The 23,924-nt window shown below is 46.6% G+C and overlaps 1 protein-coding gene across 1 annotated transcript in view; it reads left to right on the forward strand.

The window, feature by feature from the left end:
• The window catches only part of VPS41 (VPS41 subunit of HOPS complex), a 180,497-nt gene that overhangs the window by 141,173 nt on the left and 15,400 nt on the right, over positions 1 to 23,924 (forward strand). The window contains exons 18-25 of the mRNA XM_056857621.1: positions 1,571 to 1,698; positions 3,935 to 4,079; positions 6,549 to 6,590; positions 6,714 to 6,764; positions 9,352 to 9,489; positions 14,270 to 14,324; positions 16,350 to 16,490; positions 19,930 to 20,066. Of these exons, the coding sequence (XP_056713599.1) occupies positions 1,571 to 1,698; positions 3,935 to 4,079; positions 6,549 to 6,590; positions 6,714 to 6,764; positions 9,352 to 9,489; positions 14,270 to 14,324; positions 16,350 to 16,490; positions 19,930 to 20,066 (837 nt within the window). The remainder of the gene's footprint in view (positions 1 to 1,570; positions 1,699 to 3,934; positions 4,080 to 6,548; positions 6,591 to 6,713; positions 6,765 to 9,351; positions 9,490 to 14,269; positions 14,325 to 16,349; positions 16,491 to 19,929; positions 20,067 to 23,924) is intronic.

The following is a 23,924-nucleotide window of genomic DNA, read 5'->3' on the forward strand; positions in this document are numbered from 1 at the left end:
CAGTTCCTCCAATAGAATGGCATTTCCATTGGTGGAAAAGGGGGTGGTGATTTCCTTTGGTTCTCGCTGCCTCCCCCCACTTCCCCTCATTTAATTGAACACATGATGCTGCCTTCTACAGAATCAGACCCTTGGTCCATCAAGCTCAATATTGTCTGCTCTGACTGGCAGCAGCTCTCCAGGGTCTCAGGCAGAGATTTTTCACATCACCTATTTGCCTAGTCCCTTTAAGTGGAGATGCAGGGATTGAACCTGGGACCTTCTGCATGCCAACCAGATGCTCTACCACTGAGCTAATATTTAATATTTAATTTATTAATTTTCATTTATAATTTGCCTTTCACACTGGGGCTTAACGCAGATTACAAGTATGATAGGACTCTTCAGTCTATCAGTAAGCCAATTACAAAATAAAACATTTGAATGAGAACCATATTTGAAACTAACAGCAAAGGTTCCTAAAAACCCCCCAGCATGAAGCAGTAGAGCTGGGACTGAAGAACTGGGAAGTGAAAAGTACACTGTCCCTAGTAGAGATCCCCTCCTGAGCTGACCCGTTATATCCTCGGCTCTACCCCGTACAAGAAGGTCCTTTTAACCAATTCTGTTTTGCACCTTTTGTGAAACGCTAGAAGCATGGGGGGCTTCCTAATGGCCTCAGGCATCGTGGGTGCTTCCACAGAGAATGTGCATGTCCCTTCCTGAAGGTCCACCATCCCCCAGGAAGGAAATGGGGGCGGGGGTCTCAGTAAGCTGCAGGAGGGAGGAGGGGGAAGCAGCGGACAAGTTCTGCTCCACAAATCCATAGATGGTTGGGTATGCCCCATCGAGAATGTAACCCTTTTCAGTAATATGGTTGTCTGTATTACCCTGCCAGAATGCTGAGAAGAACTTCCCTGTACGTCAGCACCCGATGAGAAATGTGGAGAAGCGGGAAAGTGGTAGGATTGATCCTGACCACATGGCACGACATTAGACAATCAGCTTACCAAGTGATTACATGGATCACTTGGTAAATGGCCATCTGTATACACCCAGGCAGAGGGTGTTAAGTCTGCAGAAGAGATTAATCCATCTAATTCGATGGCAAAAAAAACTCCATTCCTCTCTACAGGATTTGAATTAGACTTTGAATTGGATACATGGCCAAAATCCCAGGAACACTGCTGGTCCTTTAATATTCAGGAACATGGTGAATTAGTTCGTTGAGGGCTCTAATCCTAACATCTTTCCTAGGCATGGGCACAAGTTGATCTATGGACATTTCACTGGCCATAAGAGTATGAGGTTATAGCTGGGGTGGGGGGTCATCTTTGATTGTAACTGAAGGGGAGCAGTGTAATCCTGAGCAAGGTTACTCCCCGGTAAATCTGTTGAAGTCAGTGAGCTTAGAAGAGTGTAACTCTGCTTTGGTTTGCACTGGAAATATCTTAAAATGGGTCAGAAGCTAAGAACTGCAAAGGTACTGACCAGTCTCAAACTTTTAAATAGGGGCTAGGTTTTTTTGGGGGGGGGGAAGTGGGGGAGTTCTTTTGCCTACACCAGCTGATTAACACTCTTTCATTTTAAGGGTTTTGCAACACTAATAAAGGAATGGCCCGGGAACCTCTACAACAACACAATAATTGTCCAAGCAGTAGTCGATCGCTTGAAGAAAGATCCCCAGAACACCACTTTGCTGAGGACGCTTGCCGAGTTGTAAGTCTGCAGCAGCCTGCATTTGAATGTCTACATCACCAGCGTGGTGTAGTGGTTAAGAGCAGTGGTTTGGAGTGGGGGACTCTGATCTGGAGAACCGGGTTTGATTCCCCACTCCTCCACATGAGCGGTGGAAGCTAATCTGGTGAACTAGATTTGTTTCCCCACTCCTACACGCGAAGCCAGCTGGGTGACCTCAGGCTAATTACACTCTCTCAGCCCCACCTACCTCACAGGGTGTCTGTTGTGGGGAGGGGAAGGGAAGGTGACTGTAAGCCAGTTTGATTCTTCCTTAAGTCATAGAGAAAGTTGGCATATAAAAACTAACTCTTCTTCTTCTCCCATCCAAGTATTAACCAGGGCTGACCCTGCTTAGCTTTTCTGAGATCTGACGAGATCAGGCTAGCCTGGGCTATCCAGGTCATGTAGGTGGGATATAAATAAAGTACATAAATCAATAAATGTAGCTTCAATGCATCTTAGATGAAGTCATGGCACAATTTTGCCCATTTTTAGTCTCGCTGATCTATTTTGATGCGTATGGGGAAAAGAAACATCCAGTTTACAGTCACCTTCCCTTCCCCCTCCCCACAACAGACACCCTGTGAGGTAGGTGGGGCTGAGAGAGCTCTAAGAGAGCTGTGACTAGCCCAAGGTCACCCAGCTGGCTTCATGTGTAGGAGTGGGGAAATCAACTTGGTTCACCAGATTAGCATCCGCCACTCATGTGGAGGAGTGGGGAATCAAACCCAGCTCTCCGAATTAGAGTCCACCGCTCTTAACCACTACACCATGCTTTAAATTTGTCATTCCATATCCATAACTGGAATGGAAGCTTGGATCCAATTCAGTGGGATTCTGCTTCATGTTCAGTAGGTTTTAGAGGACAGATTAATGGAGAATAGATCCATCAGTGGCTACTAAAGGGAACCTCAATATTCCAAGGCAGTAGTCCCCCAGTAGAACCCCAGTACAATGAGGCAATAAATGGGGAAGGCCTTGGCCTCTTGTTTGTTGGCCCTCCAGGGTATACTGGTTGGCCGCTGTGTGAAACAGGATGCTGGACTAGATGGACCATTGGTCTGATCCAGCAGGTCTCTTATGTTAATGAGACAGCGTGGTGTAGTGGCTAGGGGCTTTGGACTCTAACCTGAAGAACTGGGTTTGATTCCCCACTCCTCCATGTGAAGTCTGCTGGGTGACCTTGGGCTAGTCACAGTTCTCTCCAAACTCTCTCAGCCCCACATACCTCACAAGGTGCCTGTTGTGGGGAGAGGAAGGGATTGTGATTGTAAGCTGCTTTGAGAAAAGCGGGGTATAAAAACCAACTCTCCTCCTCCTCCCCCCCAGTATCATAAACATTGCTGTATAGTCACAAGATGCCTGCTACACTGCTTTGATGTGATCATGCCAAAACCAGAGGCCCCTGTGTGAGCACGGCCCAACCTGAAATGGTGGGGAGGCTGCCAGAACACACCAGATTGTGGTGGAACTGGAGCAATGAGGATCCAGAATGGAAAAAAGGATGAGACACTTTGGAGGATGAGAGTTTGGACTGCTGGGTGGAAGACCTCTTTGAGAACAGTTACGTCTAATTCTAATCTTAGGAGTCTGCATAGTAGTCTTGATTCAAAGCACAAAAGTCTTTCAGCCTGTGGCTAAGCCATAGCTTATTTGTAGTCGAATGCATTTAACAAGTACTGCAGAAATTAACAGGCTGCCTCTGAAGATAGGACACATAAAAACATAAGAAAAGCCATGCTGGATCAGATCATGGTCCATCAAGTCCAACAGTTTGTTCACACAGAGACCAACCAGGTGCCTCTAGGAAGCCCACAAGCAAGATGACTGCAGCAGTATCCTACCTGTGTTCCACAGCACCTAAGACAATAGGCATGCTCTTCTGATGCTGGAGAGAATAAGTCCCTGCAGGTCTTTATTACTTAGGTTTTGACTAGCCTTGATGCATTCTTGCTTAACCAGAAGATGGGGCACGGGTTTATGGAGCGTTGGTGGTGTGAATGGAAGAATGCTGAAAAAAGAATGGTACCCAATTATCTTTCTAATACATATAGATGAAGACAAAAACATTTCCCATTATTCTAAATGATGGTGGGAACGTGTAGCTATTTGTGTCAATCTTCTAGCAAAGCAGTTTTCCCCCCCATGTTGGCAGATTGCTTTCTCAAAAGGCCTGCATGGACTTGTGTTTGTAACATATGATCCTCCTTATCAGGTACACCTATGACCAACGCTATGGAAAGGCCCTTGAAATTTACCTCACACTGAGACATAAAGATGTTTTCCAGCTGATCCACAAACACAATCTTTTCAGCTCCATCAGGGACAAAATTGTTCTGCTAATGGAGTTTGATTCAGAGGTATGATAGCTTTCAAGTGTTGTTGTTTTTAACACTTTTTTTGTCTGTTAGAATTTTAGCTGTGAGAGAAATATAATTTAACCAGCTGAACCTTAAATTTTGGATAAATTCTGATGTGGTGAAAGTTTAGATAGCAAAATGGTTAAATTGGTTGTATTCTGACAAAACCTTTTTATAGCGACTATTTTTATGTCAAAGGATTCTGAAAGTTTTGAAAATAAAAACCTGCACTGTGGAATGTCGAAGGGGCGAGGGACTGTCATATAGCCTCCGGGGAATACATTCATGTTTTGTCTTACTTGCATCCGTAAATATGCCTGATACTCTGGTTGGGGATCAAAAGCAACCAATACAATGTTGAAATGGGCATTTGCCACTACAACTGTCACTTTTTCAAACAAAAAAGCAAATCTGAATGAGTCAGAGCTGCTAATTATTTGAAGAACCAACTTTAATTTAGCACACATCACACCAGCTGTGGAGATATCCACACCATCTTTCTGAATTGCCATTTATCTAATTGGGAAGCTCTGCGTTCTTGAAGTGGGATTCAAAAAAATAGTAATAGGTCACACAAAATCCTCCTTTTTTCATGATATGGGCCAAAAAACCTCAAAGTAGGGAGAAAGTTTTGGGTGGAGAATAGGAGTATGAAGGATTTCACTTGTGCTACTAACATTGCCATCCTAAGCAGAGTTGACAGCTTGGAAGGGTCTAACTCTGCTTAGGATGGCACTGGGAGGGGCTGTTTCTCAAGTCTTAAGGCGTATGTGAGCATGCCCTAACATTTTTCATTCCATAGAGCCTGTTCAGATGTGATCTTCCTCATGGAGAAAGATCAAGAGTTGATGCCAAGTCTTCCCTCACTATGAGGAAAACTGGATAACTTCATTGGAATGAACCATATTTTGGGAAGGGCCAGTCCAGTAAAAGCTGGATGTCCTGATCCAGTCAGTCAGTCCTCCCAAGAGTGAAAAGAGGGAGGAGGGGGGTATTACACGCTTGTGGCTCTCTTCCTACCAGAAGGCAGGGTGGGAGGGGGATCATTACCTGAACAGGCCCGAAGGGCAAGTCCACTGAAGGCTGAATCTGCATTAGCTCTGTGCATTTTGACAGGGGTTGGGCAAGGAATACTATTGTGTCCTTTCACCTTTAAAATGTGTGTTTTAGAATAGCAAAATTATGATTACTTCTGCATAGAGGCAGGATACAATCCTGAATGCAAGTGTGACTTTCCTTTTGTGGGTCAAGACAGGAAAAGCATTCTGTGTCAAGTCAAGTCAAGTAGCCTTTATTGGCATAAGATAAAGTGTATAAAAGCAAATACATAAAATCCGTACAGTACAAGAAACTCCATAGTTTTTACAGTAAAACCAAGGTGCATTAGACAATTTAACAGTACTAGGCCAGCATTATTTGGTGCACAAGCGCTCACGTTCTTGAATCGCGAACTGTAAGAATCTTGCCACCAATTCAATTTTTATGGGGTCCTGGGTGGTCATGAGGAAAGACACCTTAATTTTGGCCGGTAACCATCCCCTGTCCACAAATAATGGGTCAATAAATTGAGAACGGCCCCTAGAATAAAATGAGCAGTTAAGGAGGACATGGGAAACTGATTCTATTTTGCCCTCCCCACAAGGACAGGCCCTATCCGTATATGAGACCTTATTGAATCTTCCGTAGAGCAAGGCGGAAGGAAGGGCATTAAATCTAGCGAGCATGTAAGCCCTTCTCTGTTGGGGATCAGTTAAGCATGAGAGGTAGTATGCTAAGGACTGATTGTATGTCCCGGGCTTCCAGTGTATAGGGGAGCATCTACTGCAGGCCGCTCCTCTAAGCTCCTGCAGATCTATATCCAAAAGCCTGTTCTTAATCAGCTCAGGAAAAGCATTCTGTGTCTTCTTATCATGCATTGTTGGCCTTAGCTGGTAGCGGGCACTGAACATGTGTCGTTGATTGTTGGCTCAGATGATATAATAAAAGCTAGTAGCATCTTCTTTAACCAGCTCTAGTTTCTTCCTTCTTTTCCTCTGGCACCCGCAGTCGCATAAGCGGTTCTTGTTTGCAGTCAAAATCAGAAGGTATGAGTGGTTTTATAGCGAGCGTGGTGTAGTGGTTAAGAGCGGTAGACTCTAATCTGGAGAACCAGGTTTGATTCCCCACTCCTCTTTATGAGCGGTGGACTCTAATCTGGTAGACCGGGTTGGATTCCCTGCTCCTCCACGTGAAGCCAGCTGGGTGACCTTGGGGTATTCACAGTTGTCTCCAAACTCTCTCAGCCCCTCCTCCTTCACAAGGTGTCTGTTGTGGGGAGAGGAAGGGAATGCAATTGTTAGATGGTTTGAGTCTCCTTAAGGTAGAGAAAATCAGGGTATAAAAACCAACTCTTCTTCTTCTACTACTTCTACTGCTACTACTATATGACTGTGATTTTAACATGTTCCCTGTCTTGGTTTGTTTTTTTAGAAAGCAGTTGACATGCTATTGGATAATGAAGATAAAATTTCTGTGAGTATAATTATTTATGTTGGTTGGTGGCTCCGTGTGTCTCGTGAGTAATATGTGCAGGACATCTGTCAGAGGCACAGCTCATTTTTAAATCTGATTCCCCACCTTTTTTTTCCTTTTTAGATTGACAAAGTTGTGGAAGAACTGACAAACAGGCCTGAATTGCAACATGTGGTAAATATGATTATTTGATGTTTTTCCTGCAGGCAACTTGAGGCATAAAACAGATAAATGTGTCTACTTGGCGGTAACTAATCTAGCCTCCGATTTGAGCAGCAGAGATGATGTTAGCAAGGCACAGAATACTCTTTTAGCCAAAACCCAAACTCACCAGGTGGAGAGTGGTGGTAGAGCATCTGCCTGGCATGCAGAAGGTCCCAGGTTCAATCCCCGGCATCTCCAGTTAAAGGGACTAGGCAGGCAGGTGATGTGAAAGACCTCAGCCTGAGACCTTGGAGAGGTGTTGCCAGTCTGAGTAGACAATACTGACTTCGATGGACCAAGGGCCTGATTCAGTATAAGGCAGCTTCAGATGTTCATGTGTGTTCTGCCAATGGAAGGGGCACCATTTTCACTGATACCCCCTTCCTGCTACAGACCTCCAGCTCCCCCTGCATCATATTCCTGGGGGTCCCTAATCCCCAGGAGCTGTATTTTGGGGATAATTGGGAGCTACAGCAGCCAGGGCAAGGAAGTCCCATCTCCCTGATGGAAATCTGTTCTGTCAGCAGAGATTTACCATGAGATCTAACCCAATCTGTTTGTAGCTGACCGCCTACTCCCTTATGAATCTACGCCACTGCTATAGTCATCTTCTGAGGTCCTGCTTCAGGCATCCCCACCTTCTGAGATTAGGTTGTTGCAGCCCAGGAGAGGACCTTAAGAACATAAGAAAAGCCATGCTGGATTAGACCAAGGCCCATCAAGTCCAGCAGTGGCCAACCAGGTGCCTCTAGCAAGCCCACAAACAAGACGGCTGCAGCAGCATTGCCCTGCTTGTGTTCCACAGCACCTAATGTAATAGGCATGCTCCTCTGGGACTAGAGAGAATAGGTATGCATCATGACTAGTACCCATTTTTACTAGTCATGGCACCACAACTCGAACTCTCTCCCAAGAAAGACTTTCCTGTCGTTTCTGTTGCCATCTTCCGCCAGCGGGAAAACACTTTTTGGTTTTGTCTGATGCTCCCTCAGTAATCCCTCCTTCCAGCCCTATGGTTTAATTTGCCGTTTTTATGTTTTTATATGTCTATTTTAGCTTGAGTCCCATTGTTTTAAAGCATGTGTTTTTGTTTGGTTTTAATGGTTTTTTAAGGCATGTTTTTATTATGTATGTTTTAAAATCTGTTAGCCACCTTGGTGACCCTGATGAGGGCAGAAAGGCGGGGTATAAATTTTGTAAATGAATAATAACAACAACTTCCATACAATATATAATGAAAAAAACAAGCCATGTTTGCTACTAAATGTTTTAGCCCTGGTTTGTGCTTGGCCCTGTATAGTACACAGTTGTCACACTGTCCCTGCTCATATGGGAAGCTACGTTTATTACATTATGAAGGCCCAAACAGCTGAGGACTGATATAGCTGAGCAACCATCTCCCCCATCAGTATCATATTAGGGTCTCTGAGAGTGGCCAGGACCAGTCTCTGTGCATCAGGCTGCAACAGCCAGCACACAAGAAGAGAACATAAGAAAAGCCATGCTGGATCAGACCAAGGCTCATCAAGTCCAGCAGTCTGTTCACACAGTGGCCAACCAGGTACCTCTAAGAAGCCCACAAGCAAGACGACTGAAGCACCATCCTGCCTGTGTTCCAGAGCACCTAATATAATAGGCATGCTCCTCTCATCCTGGAGAGAATAGGGATGCATCATGGCTAGTATCCATTTTTACTAATAGCATAAATAGCCCTCTCCTCCATGAATATCTCCCCACTCCCCTCTTAAAGCCCTCCAAGTTGGCAGCCATCACCACATCCTGGGGCAGGGAGTTCCACAATTTAACTGTGGATCCGGGAGGACATAGGAGAGGAGAACTGTGCGAGCCTCTTTGGGTCCCAACAGGGGGGGAGAAGTGAGGCGGGAGGGGGGCCAAGAATCAGCCTTTGGGGAAGGAAGGGGGGAGCAGAGTTCAGAAGCCCCCCTCCCGCTTCTTAGATATGCTTCCCACTCCCTAATTACAGTATGTAATAGAAGATCAATACAATCTAAGACTGAGCATATTTCAGAAATATTAGACCTGTTATGAACAATAAATTGGGATGGGAAGCTCATATTTCTCTCACCCTGCCTAACTACCCCAAATCAGCAATGATATTTGAACACAATAGCATTTATTCTGTTTCGTTGGGGGTTTATCGATTTGTAGTTCTCACCCTTTAGCCCTTCAGATAGGAGTTACAAATGTAGAACTATACTTGACTGAAAATCTGTTCAAACAAGCGTATGGATTCTAACTTCACACTTCCCCTTGCTCCAATTGTCCAAGTTGATGTGAAGATCAAATAGTAGCCACCTCATATATGTGGGGAAAACCTCCATGCTAAGCAGAAGCCAAAAACTGTTTATTTTAAATCCATATTTGAATTATTAAGGTTCTTTTGGAATGTAAGAGTTACAGATCACATCTACACTGTGGACCAGGCCTCAATAAAATCTCCACAGAACTGGTCAATAGTTCAGATTGGTCAGGAGTAGACACCTGACCCTTTGTGAATTATAATAGTCTTTGTTTTTTTTCCTGCTTGGTTTTGTAGTATTTGCATAAACTTTTCAAGAGGGACCACCATAAAGGGCAAAAATTCCACGAGAAACAGATCAGTCTCTACGCTGAATACGACAGACCAAACTTGCTTCCATTTCTCAGAGACAGCACTCACTGCCCTTTGGAAAAGGTATGGGAAATGTCTGAAAATGTCTCCTTTCTTCAAAAGCATCTCTTTATCTGGCTTTTGTATTACCAGTCTGTAATTTTGTGCCGGCTACTCTATGGGTAATGCTACCCTCTGCTGGAAAACCTTCAGAATTGCAGAGTCAATGTCCCCTGGGTTGCATGGTGGCAGACCAGTGAGGTTTTCTGAACAGTTCCGGATCTTTCCATACATTATGCGGCAGCCAGACAAAGTTTGCCACTGTTGACAGGTCGCAGCTTTCCATGTAAATGAAATGCACACTTGCAAACATCTGTGTTTTACTCAAACATTGAAAGTTAAGTGTGCTCAAAAATCTTTGGTGTACACCTTTGTATCAGCGGTCCTGTTTTGGGGTCGTTTCTTTTCTGGTTCTTTCTGCTGTGCCAGATATTTGAGTTGGGATCAATAAATCTTTACTGATTCTGCTCGAATGACCGATAGGTCTTAAGCAGGACAACACTAAAGCACAATGGCCAAAATATTTAATATCTTCCCCCATATCCTTTAACATAGGCAGCCTATATAAATGTTGTAGTCTTTACCATCTCCGATTGATTTGTTGTTTTAAAAAATTCAGGAAGGGGTGAGTGCCTTCTTTCTATTATCAAATGACTCAACCAGTCTCTGTCTATCAACCTCAAATAACGGACAATGAAAATACGAGTGAGTGATTGTCTGCTGCCAGTTCCACAAGGGCAGATACTATTGGAAAACGGAATTTTACTAAGTCTGCCCTTCCACTCAGATGATGGCAGAGTGAAGGGGAAAGGGAAGAAGAAGACGTTTTTATATGCCAACTTTCTTTACCTCTTACGGGAGACTCAAACTGGCTTACAATCACCTTCCCCTCCCCACAACAGACACCCTGTGAGGTAGGTGGGGCTGAGAGAGCTCTTAATAGAACTGTAACTTGCCCAAGGTCACCCAGCTGGCTTCGTGTGGAGGAGTGGGGAATCAAACCCGGTTCTCCAGAACAGAGTCCACCTCTCTTAACCACTACACCACGGTGGCTCTCCTATGTTTGGGAAAGGTTAGTTAGGATCAGTATGGGACCTGGTTATGAGTGCTGAATTAAAGCTTACGTTGCTGTTTAGCTTTCTTGTATCATCTTAAACCAGGGGTGGGGAACCTTTTTCCTGCCAAGGGCCATTTGCATATTTATAACATCATTCGGGGGCCATACCAGGTGTAGATCTCCCGGCGGGGGGGGGATGCTAGGGTTGCCAGGTCTCCAGCCACCACCTGGAGGTTGGCAACCCTAGTAGAGGAAGGGAGGGGAAAGGGATGGAGAAAGGAAGGAAGGAACTGGGAAAGGAAAGAGAACAAAGGAACTGGGGAAGGAAGGGGGGAGGGACGGAGAAAGAAAGAGAGAGAGAGAGAGAGAGAAAGAAAAAAAGAAAGAAAGAAAGAAAGAAAGAAAGAAAGAAAGAAAGAAAGAAAGAAAGAAAGAAAGAAAGAAAGAAAGAAAGAAAGAGGAAGGAACTGGGAAAGGAAAGAGAAGGAAGGAACTGGGGAAGAAAGGATGAAAGGAAGGAAGAAAGAGTGGGGAGAGGGACAGAGAGAAAGAAAGAGGAAGGAAGGAACTGGGAAAGGAAAGAGAAGGAAGGAACTGGGGAAGAAAGGATGAAAGGAAGGAAGGATGGAAGGAAGGAATGAAGGAAGAGTGGGGGGAGGGACAGAGAGAAAGAAAGAGGAAGGAAGGAACTGGGAAAGGAAAGAAGGAACTGGGGAAGAAAATATTAAAGGGAGGAAGGATGGAAGGAAGAAAGAAAGAGTGGGGGGAGGGACAGAGAGAAAGAAAGAGGAAGGAAGGAACTGGGAAAGGAAAGAGAAGGAAGGAACTGGGGAAGAAAGGATGAAAGGAAGGATGGAAGGAAGGAATGAAGGAAGAGTGGGGGGAGGGACAGAGAGAAAGAAAGAGGAAGGAAGGAACTGGGAAAGGAAAGAAGGAGCTGGGGAAGAAAAGATGAAAGGGAGGAAGGATGGAAGGAAGAAAGAAAGAGTGGGGGGAGGGACAGAGAGAAAGAAAGAGGAAGGAAGGAACTGGGAAAGGAAAGAGAAGGAAGGAACTGGGGAAGAAAGGATGAAAGGGAGGAAGGATGGAAGGAAGGAATGAAGGAAGAGTGGGGGGAGGGACAGAGAGAAAGAAAGAGGAAGGAAGGAACTGGGAAAGGAAAGAAGGAACTGGGGAAGAAAAGATGAAAGGGAGGAAGGATGGAAGGAAGAAAGAAAGAGTGGGGGGAGGGACAGAGAGAAAGAAAGAGGAAGGAAGGAACTGGGAAAGGAAAGAGAAGGAAGGAACTGGGGAAGAAAGGATGAAAGGGAGGAAGGATGGAAGGAAGGAAAAGGGGGAGGGACAGAGAGAAAGAAAGAGGAAGGATGGAACTGGGAAAAGAAAGAAGGAACTGGAGAAGAACGGATGAGAGGGAGGAAGGATGGAAGGAAGAAAGAAAAGAAAGAAAAAGTAAGTAAGTAAGTGGGGGGAGGGACAGAGAGAAAGAAAGAGGAAGGAAGGAACTGGGAAAGGAAAGAAGGAAGGAACTGGGGAAGAAAGGATGAAAGGGAGGAAGGAAGAAAGAAGAGGGGGAGAGAGGGGGGAGGGAGACGGCAGGCCCTTCTCTGGCGGACGCGCGGCTGTTGAGGGGCCACTTGGCCCTCTGCGAGCGCCCTGAGAAGGAGGAGGCTGCGGGCGAAAACCACCGGGGAGAGGCGCCTGAGGAGGAGAACGATGGCGGTGGCGGCCTGGAGCTGGTCTTTTGGGAGCCACCTGAGGGGGACGAGGAGAAGGAAGGTGGCGAAGAGGAGCTGCTGCTGGATCCTGGAGGAGGAGGCCCAGCTTAGTTGCTTGAAGGGCTGTCATATAGAGGATGGTGCCGAGTTGTTTTCTGTTGCCCCAGAAGGTCAGACCAGAACCAGCGGGTTGAAATTGAATCAAAAGAGTATTCGGCTAAACATTAGGAAGATCTTTCTGACAGAGAGGTTCCTCAGTGGAACAGGCTTTCTCGGGAGGTGGTGGACTCTCCTGCTTTTGAGGTTTTTAAGCAGAGGCTAGATGGCCATCTGTAAGCAATGCTAATTCTACGAACTTTGGCAGATCATGAAAGGGAGGGCAGGAAGGGTTGCGTCTCTCAGGGCCCTTTCATGCCCAGGGTAATGCTGGTCGCTACTTTGGTATCAGGGCGTAATTCTCCTTCAGGCCAGATTGGCCAGGGATCCTGGAAGGGTTTTTTGCCATCTTCTGGGCATGGAGTAGGGGTCACTGGGGGCGTGGGGGGGAGGCAGTTGTGAATTTCCTGCATTGTCCAGGGGGTTGGACTAGATGACCCTGGAGATCCCTTCCAACTCTATGGTTCTGTGATTCTAGGATGCAAATTGGGAAAATATTTCTCTTCAACATCTTCACAGTTCCTTCATTGAAAGTCTTGGACCATGGTCATCAATTCAAAGTTATAAATAAAAATAGTAATCTTAATTAGTGTCAACAGAGATCCTTCCTGAGAGCCAGTGTGGTGTAGTGATTAAGAGCGGTGGTTTGGAGTGGTGGACTCCGATCTGGAAAACAGCGTTTGATTCCCAGCTCCTATACATGAAGCCAGCTGGGTGACCTTGGGCTAGACACACTCTCTCAGCCCCACCTATCTCACAGGGTGTCTGTTGTGGGGAGGGGAAGGGAAGGAGATTGTTAGACGGTTTGAGTCTTCCTTAAGTGGTAGAGAAAGTCGGCATATAAAAACCGACACTTCTTCCCCCTGTGGGCAGTTTTCATGCCAACCCTTCCCTTCTGAGAATGGGGTGGGGGATGAAGAATTGCCTATTGCAACCTAGGGCTAGTTCAAATACTTGCACAGGGTATATTGTCTCGGACTATACTGGTGCAGGTAGGGGGAGTCGCGTGTTCGAATGATCCTCCTCATGAAAAACAGAATATGCCATCTTCTGCTGTATCTTTCAGCCAGTCTCCCTCAGTTGGAGATTCCTGGGCGTATCTCTGTAGGAACATACTGCCTAGAAGTCTTCGTTCTTGAATAAGTTTTTTAAAAAAATATTTATTAAGAAGAATTTTTTTACAACATACTCACATAACCATACATACAGTATATCAGATCTTCCAAAAGGTGCCATATGTTAACTGCCATCTATATCAGCTAAGATAATAAAGAAGTCATACTTGGAGGATCACATTATATCAAATAAGTTTTTGATTATAAGTTATCAGTAGTCATTTCTTTGGGGGATTGTATATTATGGGGAATAGACAAGAACAGGCGGTTTTTGCTTGAAAGAATGCAGCAGTTTATGCAAGACAGAGCTAAGTTGGCCACAAAGTGTATACACGGCTGGGATCTGCCACCAGTTCTGGTTCCATATGATGTATGCATTCCTAAAAAAAAAAAAGTTTTCCCCTTTCATTTTGAAGTGTGCCTTTAAAACATCCTCGGTGTACACCTAAAACTGTAATATGTGAAGAGACCCCTAAGAATGTGAGTGAAAATTTATTTACCAAATGTCTACTGAGCCTTGAAATGCAAAAGCCCTGTAGCTTTCAGATTAAGAAAATTCAAAGTTATAAAGACTAACCTCTTAGTTAATTTTAATTTACAGGAGCCTTAAAGCTTTGCAGCTCTGACTTCAAGACCGATACCTCTTAATAGAAAAGGGTTTGGGGCTTTGTAATACTTTAAAATATAATTTTTTATGGGGAAGGAAGTTTGGTCTATAATGAACCTGCTGTCGTATTAAGTTTCTGCTTTTGACATTTCAGGCTCTTGAAATCTGCCAGCAAAGAAACTTTGTGGAAGAAACAGTTTATCTTTTAAGTACGTAACGTAACTACATTTTTGACTAATTGCAGTGTTTCGTTCATACATTTTTTTTTCACCAATCATCAGCCTAATATTTTGATTTTTTTTTATGTTGTTGTCTTTCTAATTGATTGTACATGAACAGTAGAAAAGCCCTCTTATGTGGAACCCAGAACTAAATTTCTTGCCGGGTTGGTTTCTGGCCTAAACACTTGTCCTAGTTCTTAGAAATTAGTATTTTTGTTCAAAGACACTGATGGGTTTGTTTCTTATAGGACTTCCCTGTATGCTCTGGCGGCAAAGAAAATAAGATCCAATATGGTTGCTAAGAGAGCTGAACCTTCGGGTTGATTTTAATGGTTGCTAGGTCCCATTGGCTGATTGGGACGCCGCCACAATTTTTAGCTATTATTGCTCTGTATGCATCAATTTAGCATAGTTTTATTATGTATATTTATTATCAATCCAGCATTTTATTAACCTTGTATTTCCTTTTATTACGTATCTGTGGTATTGTTGACATGTTTGTAATGGCCTATGGCTAAATACAAATAAAACCATTCAGTAGAAAAGTGGGATATAATTTTTAAATAAACAGAATGGTTTGTTTAAGTTGTATCCCTCCTGATCCTGAAGGCTCAATGCTGTGCAAGAGGTTTAAAACCAGATGGGAAAATATTTTGACATACACAAAAATGATGACCCTCCATAAAATGAAACCCTGAGCTACTGAAGATCAAACCTAAGATAAAATAAAGTTCCTACATCGTTTTGTTCATTCAGCCTAGTTTGTTTATTTTAGACATTTATATGCCCTGTTTCTCCCCTGTGGAGACCCAAAGCAGCTTACACCACCATTCTCGATTCCTCCATTTTATCCTCATACCAACCCTGTGAAGTAGATGAGGCTAAGAGAGAGGAGCCAGCCCAGAGTTCCCCAGTGAGTTTCCATGGCAGAGTGAGGATTCGAACCTGGGTCTCCTAGATCCTAATCCAACTGTCTAACCACTACATCACCCTAGGCGATCCTCTGGATGAAAGCAGTCAAGGTTACAGCAGCTGCCAAGAATATGGACACTTTCACACATGCTGAATACTGCGCTTTCAGTCCACTTTCAGTGCACTTTGATGATCGTTTGCAAGTGGATTTTGCCGTTTCACACAGTAAAATCCAGCTGCACAGTGCATTGAAAGTGGATTGAAAGTGAATTATTTGGAATGTGTGAAAGCGCTCACAGTCGCAGCATGCTCTGGCTACTTGAATACAGTGGCATTAAAAGGATTCTCCAAACCACAAGCAACTTCTAAAATCCTGGTTTTGATCCCGCAAGGCCCTTCGTGTCAAAAGCTTGCATGGCAGTTCTGAGTACATGAACAGAACCCTATTTCAGCTGCATCTCGTGTTGTAGCTTTAGCCTGCCTTCTGTTTAAAATAAAATGTTTTTTCTTTAGAGGCGATACCTGTACTGCAGCCCTAGGACTTTAAATCCCTTTTTAAGTCAGTGCAGTAGAACAAGTGAACAATGTCTCATTGCTCAACTAGCATCAGTCCCTGTTTGCCTAAAATCCAGTTCTACTCTGCAAGGAGCTGTTGGGGCTACTCTTGGAATCCCTTTCTTTTGCAATGGGATTTAAATATATTTCCATAGTTTGGAAATTTCTTAGCTTATTTTGCTTTTTTTTAAAAAAATGAGAAAATGTTTTTAGATGGCAAAATGGATGAAGGAGTGTTTTTTGGAAGTCTGAATCAGAATGTAACTGTTTACGGCAGGAGTGTCAAACATAAGGGCCGCAGGCCGGATCCGGCCCCTTGAGAGCTCTTATCCAGCCTGTGAGCCAGCCGAGGCAGCCACCGGCCACCACCTCCTGATCTGGGCTGGGGAAGCATGGCTTGGCCTGACCAAGTGACATTTATGTCATATCCAGCCCTCATAACAAATGAGTTTGACATCCCTGGTTTACGGTATATGTGCTGGGAGAATTGCTATTGGGGGGCAGAGGCGTTCCTCTGTAATTCTTGAATTCCCTTGATCTTTCTAGGCAGAATGGGCAACAGCCGGAGTGCCCTGAAGATGATAATGGAGGAACTGAATGATGTCGACAAGGCTATTGAGTTTGCCAAGGAGCAAGACGATGCAGAACTTTGGGAAGACCTCATCTTGTATTCCATCGACAAACCACGTAAGGGCGGCCTTCCCTGGCTTTCCGTCGCATGTGTGAGTGAGTGAAAGAGAGAGATTCTAATCCAATGTGAGGAGGAAGAAGGCAAATGGTCGCTCTATAGTGCAAAAACAATGTAGTCAGATTGATTTAGGAGTCGTGCCAGCCTTCGTAGTTCAAGAGACAGAACGGCAATAGAATCATTGTAGTGCTATAATGTACTGAAGGAAAAAAATATCCTCTCATGCTGCAGCATCTGGCATTGATAAACATAAGTGATGATAGTTTCCCACAGCTGCTGGGACATGTGTTGCTGCCTGATAAACGAGACAAAATGGTTGCTTGCTTTCCTATCTCTTGCTTCTCCTTTGCATTGATTTTTTTTCCAGCTTCAGCAGCTTGGGTGGTTACCTGTTCGTTTCCAGGCAAAATTCAAGGCCCTTCAGGGCCTTGAATTGTTACCTTTAAGGCCCTCCAGGGCCAGGGGGCCCACATTTCTCAGGGACTGCCTTTCCCCATACAAGCCCATGCACCACGGTCCTCAGGTTCAGTCCCTGTCATCTCCAGCAATGATGTGAAAGACCTCTGCTTGAGAATCTGGGGAGCCGCTGCCGGTCAGAGTAAACAGTACTGACCTCCATGGACCAAGGGTCTGATTCAGTATAAGGTAGCTTCATGCATTCAGCATATCCTCCTCTCTTGCTCTCTCTCTCTTATTTTGAAAAGAGTTGTGTGTGGCACCAGCAATTGCAGCAAAAAAATCTGCCTTAGAGGATTGTGAAGAGTGGTAAGCTGCAGTACTGCAGTCCAAGCTCTGCTCACAACCTGAGTTTGATCCTGACAGAAGTCAGTTTCAGGTTAGCCGGCTCAAGGTTGACTCAGCCTTCTTTCCTTCTGAGGTTGGTCCTGTAAACTTAGTTGGCCTAGTAAATGTTATGATGGGACGTCACCCCATGGGTCAGTAATGACCTGGTGCTTGCACGGCAAACTGCCGTTCCCTTTACCTAGAGCAGTGGTCGGCAAACCGCGGCTCTTGAGCCGCATGCGGCTCTTTGGCGCCTTGAGTGCGGCTCTTTGGCGCCTTGAGTGCGGCTCTCGGTCGGTGATGGAAGAGGCGGCGGCGGCTGTCGTCGCCTCCGCCGTGTGAATGCACTGAGCCTCTCCTCCTGCCGCTGCTGCTTGCCCGCTCTGGCCCAGAGAGACGCTCGCCACCGCCCTCCCTTCCCCCCCTCAGCGCCTCTCAATCCCCTCAGGCGGGCCTGGGCAGAGCGGGCGCGCATCCACGCATGCGCGAGGAGAGAGGCGCGGGGACCCGTCCCCCGACCGACACCCCCGCGTGGTCCTGAGCCATGCAAGGTCCCCGAACCTGCTGGGAATCCCGGCTCAGGCTGTCTTGTTGAGGATGCGCTCGCGGGCCCCCCTGCGCCTCTCCTGGCCAGGGCGGAGGAGCGCAGCAAGACATTGGGCCGTGCCAGAGCCTCCCGCCTCCCCCAGGCCCCGCGGGGCGGCTGCCAAGAGCAGTTGGGTGGGCTGCTGCGCCCTTGCGACACGCAGTGACCCCCCCCCAACCCACCCGCCCGCTGCAGGTACGCGCCCGGGCTTGCCAAAGCGGCCGCGCCCCATTGCCTTCTCTTGGAAGCGGTGGCCGCATTCCCACCTGCTGCGCCGTCGAGGCTTGTCCAGGCCCGGATGCCGAGCTGGGGCTGATCCCGCATGGCCTTTTCTTATGTTCTTATGCACAGGGAAAGGAGGGCAGGGCCCGCATGTCCATGTTGTGCTGCGGCGCGCCGCCGGGGAGGGGATCAGGAGGCGCCGCACTGGCCCTGCGCGACCACCCGACGCCGCGCCCCTCCTCCTCCACTTGCACGCCAGCCAGGAGCCCTCCTCTCTCTCACGATGCCCTGGGGCCGGATCAGGGCTGGTGCACAAGCCTGGGGCCTTCTTTCCTCTCCCCCCCCCCGCCATGCAAACTGGCTGGATCAGGACCGGCACTCCAGCCAGAAGCCCTCCTCTCTCACACGATGTACTGTGGCCGGATTACGGCCGGCGTGCAAGCCAGGGGCCTTCTTTCCTCTCCCCCCCCCATGCACACTGGCTGGATCAGGACCGGCACGCCAGCCAGGAGCCCTCCTCTCTCTCACAATTCACTGGGGCCGGATCAGGGCTGGCGCGCAAGCCAGGGGCCTTCTTTCCTCTCCCGCCCCCCGCCATGCACACTGGCTGGATCGGGACCGGCACGCCAGCCAGGAGCCCTCCTCTCTCTCACGATGCACTGGGGCCAGATTGGGGCCGGCACACAAGCTAGGGGCCTTCTGGGGGGGACATACTCTGGGAAATTGCTTTAATGCAAGAGGTGTACAGTGGCCATTTATGCACAGGAGGTTTTTCCTTGGATTTGCCGCTCTCTAGATGCACCTTTTTCCCATCCAAATTCTAAAACTCAATGATCAGCCCCCAAGAAGAGTTTTGAGAATTAGGATGGGGAAAATGTGCATCTAGAGAGCGGCAAATCCAAGGCACTCCTCTTGAATAGGCACAGGTTGGAGCTGCTCCATTCCGAAGTTCAGATAAACACTTCTCTGGGCACATGGATGCAATTCCTGCCCCCCCCCCAATCCTGTCTGTCATTAAAGGGCAATGGGTTCCACACCTATAGAAAATAGAGGGAAGCTTTGAGGAAAGTGCTGCCTGCCCGCCCGCCCCCCCCCCCAATTTGGAATCTGACTGTCCCAATAGCAGAACAGAGCGAGAGTGGAAGAAATATGTAGGAGACCAGAGGGACTGGTGCTTGTTTTTTGCGCTGGGGCTGGTGAACCGCACGAGGTAATCTGCTGGGTGGAGTTGGGGGCGGGCATAAACAATGAGCTTGTTGGAAGGGGAGGCCTCCTGCAAAAGGGACAGACCAAACCGTTGTCAAATACAGCGTGCTTTGTTCCCATGAAAAACCAAAACTATATTGAGATTGACGGGGATAAATCGTGGCCATGAAAACAACATTTAAATTGGGGGGTTTTTGGTCTGTGGCAAGAGAGCATCAAAATCTTCCGTGAAAAGTGGGCCAATCACATGGCGCATTAAGCAATGCTCCAAAGATGGCGGTAGTGGCGGCCGGAGGGGGAGGCGTTGGCGGCCGGGTGCTGCGGAGTGGCGGGCTGGAAGTTTTGGTGTGCGACCAGTGGCACTGGGTGCTGGTGAGCCTGAGCCACGAGGCGCTGGTGCTGAGCGGCGAGGAGGGAGCCGCCGCTTGGCAGGCAGAAGGTCCCAGGTTCAATCCCTGGCATCTCCAGTTAGGTGGCTCTCAAAAGAAATCTCAATAGTTGTACTGTTGATATTTGGCTCTGTTGACTAAGGAGTTTGCCGACCACTGTCCTAGAGGATCAATCGCTCTTGAAAATCAGTTCAGTATTGCATTTCTGGTTTTGGTGCACACTTGAAAGAAACGCCTTCCTTTTCTCTGCAGCGTTTATTACCGGCTTGTTAAATAACATTGGGACACACGTGGATCCTATCCTCCTGATCCATCGTATAAAAGAAGGCATGGAGATTCCAAATCTAAGGGACTCCTTGGTCAAAATTCTCCAGGATTACAATTTACAGGTAAACATCCCTGGTTTTCACTACCTTGTTCTGTCCATTCCTCCCCTCACTCTTCTGTGACATGAAAGAAAGGAAATGAATCTAGTGATGTCCAGGAGACGGCATCAGGGGTCGTGATAATCTTGCCATGATGACTTACTATGTATCTATGGAAACACCTGGATTTACTGTGATTTGATATCCCTTCTCACTGTGACTCGAGGCTGATTACATGGTGTAAGTCATTACGCTAACAGGATGGGACATCCAATAAACACTGCAATCAGATTTAAAAAAGAAGAAGAAGAGTTGGTTTTTATACCCTGATTTTCTCTACCTTTTTAAGGAGCCTCAAACCAGCGTGCAGTTGCCTTCCTCCCCCCACAACAAACACCTTGTGAGGTAGGGGGCGCTGAGAGAGTTCGGAGAGAGCTGTGACTAGCCCAATATCACTCAGCAGGCTTCATGTGGAGGACTGGGGTAACTGGGTTGGAGATTAGAGTCTGCCGCTCATGTGGAGGAGTGGGGAATCAAACCCACATCTCCACATTAGAGTCCGTTGCTCATGTGGAGGAGTGGGGAAACCAACCCAGGTTCACCAGATTAGAGTCCACTGCTCTTTAACCACTACACCATGCTGGTTCTCTGCAGAAATCTGCAACCAAGCATAAAAATTAATGTGACATGTTAAACAATGCAGAAATTACATAGTAGGATCTTTGTTGCTGGTAAGCTATTCTTGCTCTGTACCCACTTTCCAATTTACTCCATCTCAAAACGCAAAAACCTTCTGTGGAAACCATTATTCCCATTTTGAAGAAGGACCACAATGGCTGAGATACTGAGTTGAATCCCATAGAAAATTTCTAACAGAGGGTGTGTGTGTGTGTGATTTTCACAGATTCCCCCTCATCTGCTGTAGACCTCCACCTTTTCCCCATCATGCTGTTTGGGTGGGGGGTGGGGGTCCCCTGTCCCTCAAGGAGCAATACTTCAGGGAACACTTTGGGAATCAAAGGGGGCAGGTGAGACGGTCCCGTTCCACTGACAGAAATCAGGATCCAAGGCACTGATTTGATGCAGGTCGATGCACTGAGTTCACCACACGAAATTCACCTTATAAGCCTCACAACAAGACTGGATCGGAGATTCTAAACTGGTCCTGTTTTGTAGCTGAAGGCATTATGGATGGAGGAGATCTTTTTTCTCAACCTCCCTCCCCCCCACACTCATTAAGCTGATTCTGCCTGTCGGTCCTCCTTCCTGCGAGGACCTCAGGGGTGGTGTGTGCGCCTCAGTTTCATCCTCCCAACACCCCAGTGAGGTTGGTTAGGCTGAGAGAGAGAAAGTGGTCCAGGGCAGTCCAGTGAATGTTGTGTTCTCCTTAATACTGGTTTGACGCTCTGCTCTACATGAGCAGAACACTCCAGGACAGAACTGTCCCTGCCATCTCCTAAGCGTGCAGCCCCATGGGGGGCGGGGGCTTCACCATCAAAGCCCTCTTGGAAAAAAGCTTTCTGGAGTTCCCCTCCATTTCCAAATACTTCCCAAGCTGCCTGGGTAGAGAAAGCAATTGTGTCATTGATGATAATGTGCTTTACACACGCTTTTTGAGAGCCAGCGTGGTGTAGTGGTTAAGAGCGGTGGTTTGGAGCAGTGGAGAACCCGGTTTGATTCCCCACTCCGCCACATGAGCGGTGGAGGCTAATCTGGTGAACTGGGTTGGTTTCCCCACTCCTCCACATGAAGCCAGCTGGGTGACCTTGGACTAGTCACAGCTCTCTTCGAGCTCTCTCAGCCCCACCTACCTCACAGGGTGTCTGTTGTGGGGAGAGGAAGGGAAGGTGATTGTAAGCCAGTTTGAGTCTCCCTTAAGTGGTAGAAAAAGTCGGCATATAAAAACCCACTCTTTTTCTTTTTGCATACACTGCAGCAGCAAATTTGGGTTTGCTGCAATATTGTAATAAGAGTGAGGGGAAAACCGATGCTGGCAGTCAGTGCATAGATCTGTTTTAATAAATGCTTTTGAAAACACAAGTTTCTCACGTGCATACCTGACAATACACATGGCCACAGACACACTTTCAGTCTAACCTACCTCACAGGGTTGTTGTGCGGATAACTGGAGGAGAACCATGTGTGCTGCTTTGAGTATGCGTTGGGAGAAAAGACATGGTATAAATGAAGTCAATAAAATAAATAATATTGTATGAAGTAATCCTGAGAACGTCACTTCCTAACACATCTTATTCTGATAATTCTGTCCTTTGCCCTTGCTTATTACTTCCTCTTAGAATGGGCTTGCGAGACTGTACAGTCTATGCTAAAAGCCTTTTTTTTTATAGCTCATAAAATACTTTAGGCATATGAGGTTGGTTTAAGAGTCCCACACAGGTCTTTATTCCATGCTTGCGTTTCTGTCTGTCTGTATATGTTAATCCCATCCCTCCGCCAGGTTGCTTGGGGCAGCAGACATAGTGATGGGAAGTGTTGTCAAATTGCAGCTGACTTATGGTGACCCTGTTGGGTTTTCAAGGCAAGAGACAAACAGCGGTGGGTTGCCCTTGCCTGCCTCTCTGTAGCAACCTTGGATTTCCCGGGTGGTCTCCCATCCGAATACTAACCAGGGCCGACCCTGCTTAGCATCCAAGATTTGATGAGACCAAGCTAGCCTGAGCCATCCAGGTCAGTGTACGTGTCTTGCCCCAATCAACTCCGGTGAGGTAAATCAGGTTATGGGTTTCATGATAGTGGAGCCTTGAACCCAGGTCTCTCAGATCCTGGTCTAGCACTCTAGCACTGTAACCACTACCCCAAGACAACAATCCAGATCCAAATAATGTAACGGGATGATCCTAGCTGCCAGCAGCTTTCCATTCTGCCATTCACATAATATGCCTGTGGCCGGATTTGCCACTGGTAACCAGCAGCTTGGAAACTACAGCTCCGTAGTGGCTGCTCGGTGTCATGTGATGCTCATTTGAAGAAGCTTCTTCCCTGCTTAGTGTTTACACGGGTCTTGTCATGAGGGTGGAGAAGACAGTTCTGCTGCCTTCTAGAAATGCACGCACAAAATTAGTTGAAGATTAGTTCAAAAGCGTGACTGTCTCAGGGCACTGCTCAGTTTTGATGTGAGATGGGACCAAGAGATAACATCTTTAATTCATCCAGAATGAAATGATCTGACTTTATGGCCATTTATGCAGGATCGATTTTGCTCCTCGCTCAATGCTGATTTTTTAAATCCGACCTTTAAAATGACTATTCACGGTCCCGATGCAAGAGGAGAAAGTCAAACAAATTCCACACACACCCTCGCCTGCTCCTTCATTCCCTCATTTGCATAGCCATAAGCAATAGTCGTTTGCATAGCTAAGCCGCTGCTGAGATCCTGCATGCTTCCTTCAGTTAATGCTTCGATGCGGGGGGGCGGAGCAAATACGAAAGGTCGCGTTAAAGAGGCTCTTAAGAAATGAGAAGCAGGTATGAGCCGGCTTTACACTGAACCGTCTGGAATGACAGTTCAGCGTGAAGAAATCAAAAAAATATGTGGGGCACTTCAGCCTGAAACACAATGCTAATTACCAAGCATAAACAGCCTATACGTTCCACTCAAGTTCACTGGGGTTATCTTGAATAGTAAGAATCTGAGGCAAGGGATTTCAAAAATATAGAGCAACGTTTGTCAGACTTTCTACTTCCAGGGACCACAGTTGGCATCGACATGTGCTATAAAGCCCTTGTTCCTTTTTAAAGGATACTGTGATTTCATGCAAGGCATTGACCAGGCCTGTTGGGTCTCTCCATTGACCCTGGTGAATGGAGAACAGAGCTGAGGAAACGACCAGAATCTCCACTGTATCTGCATATTGCAGGGAG

Source organism: Euleptes europaea, chromosome 11, assembly GCF_029931775.1.
Source record: "Euleptes europaea isolate rEulEur1 chromosome 11, rEulEur1.hap1, whole genome shotgun sequence".
In the NCBI taxonomy this organism is placed as follows: Eukaryota; Metazoa; Chordata; class Lepidosauria; order Squamata; family Sphaerodactylidae; genus Euleptes; species Euleptes europaea.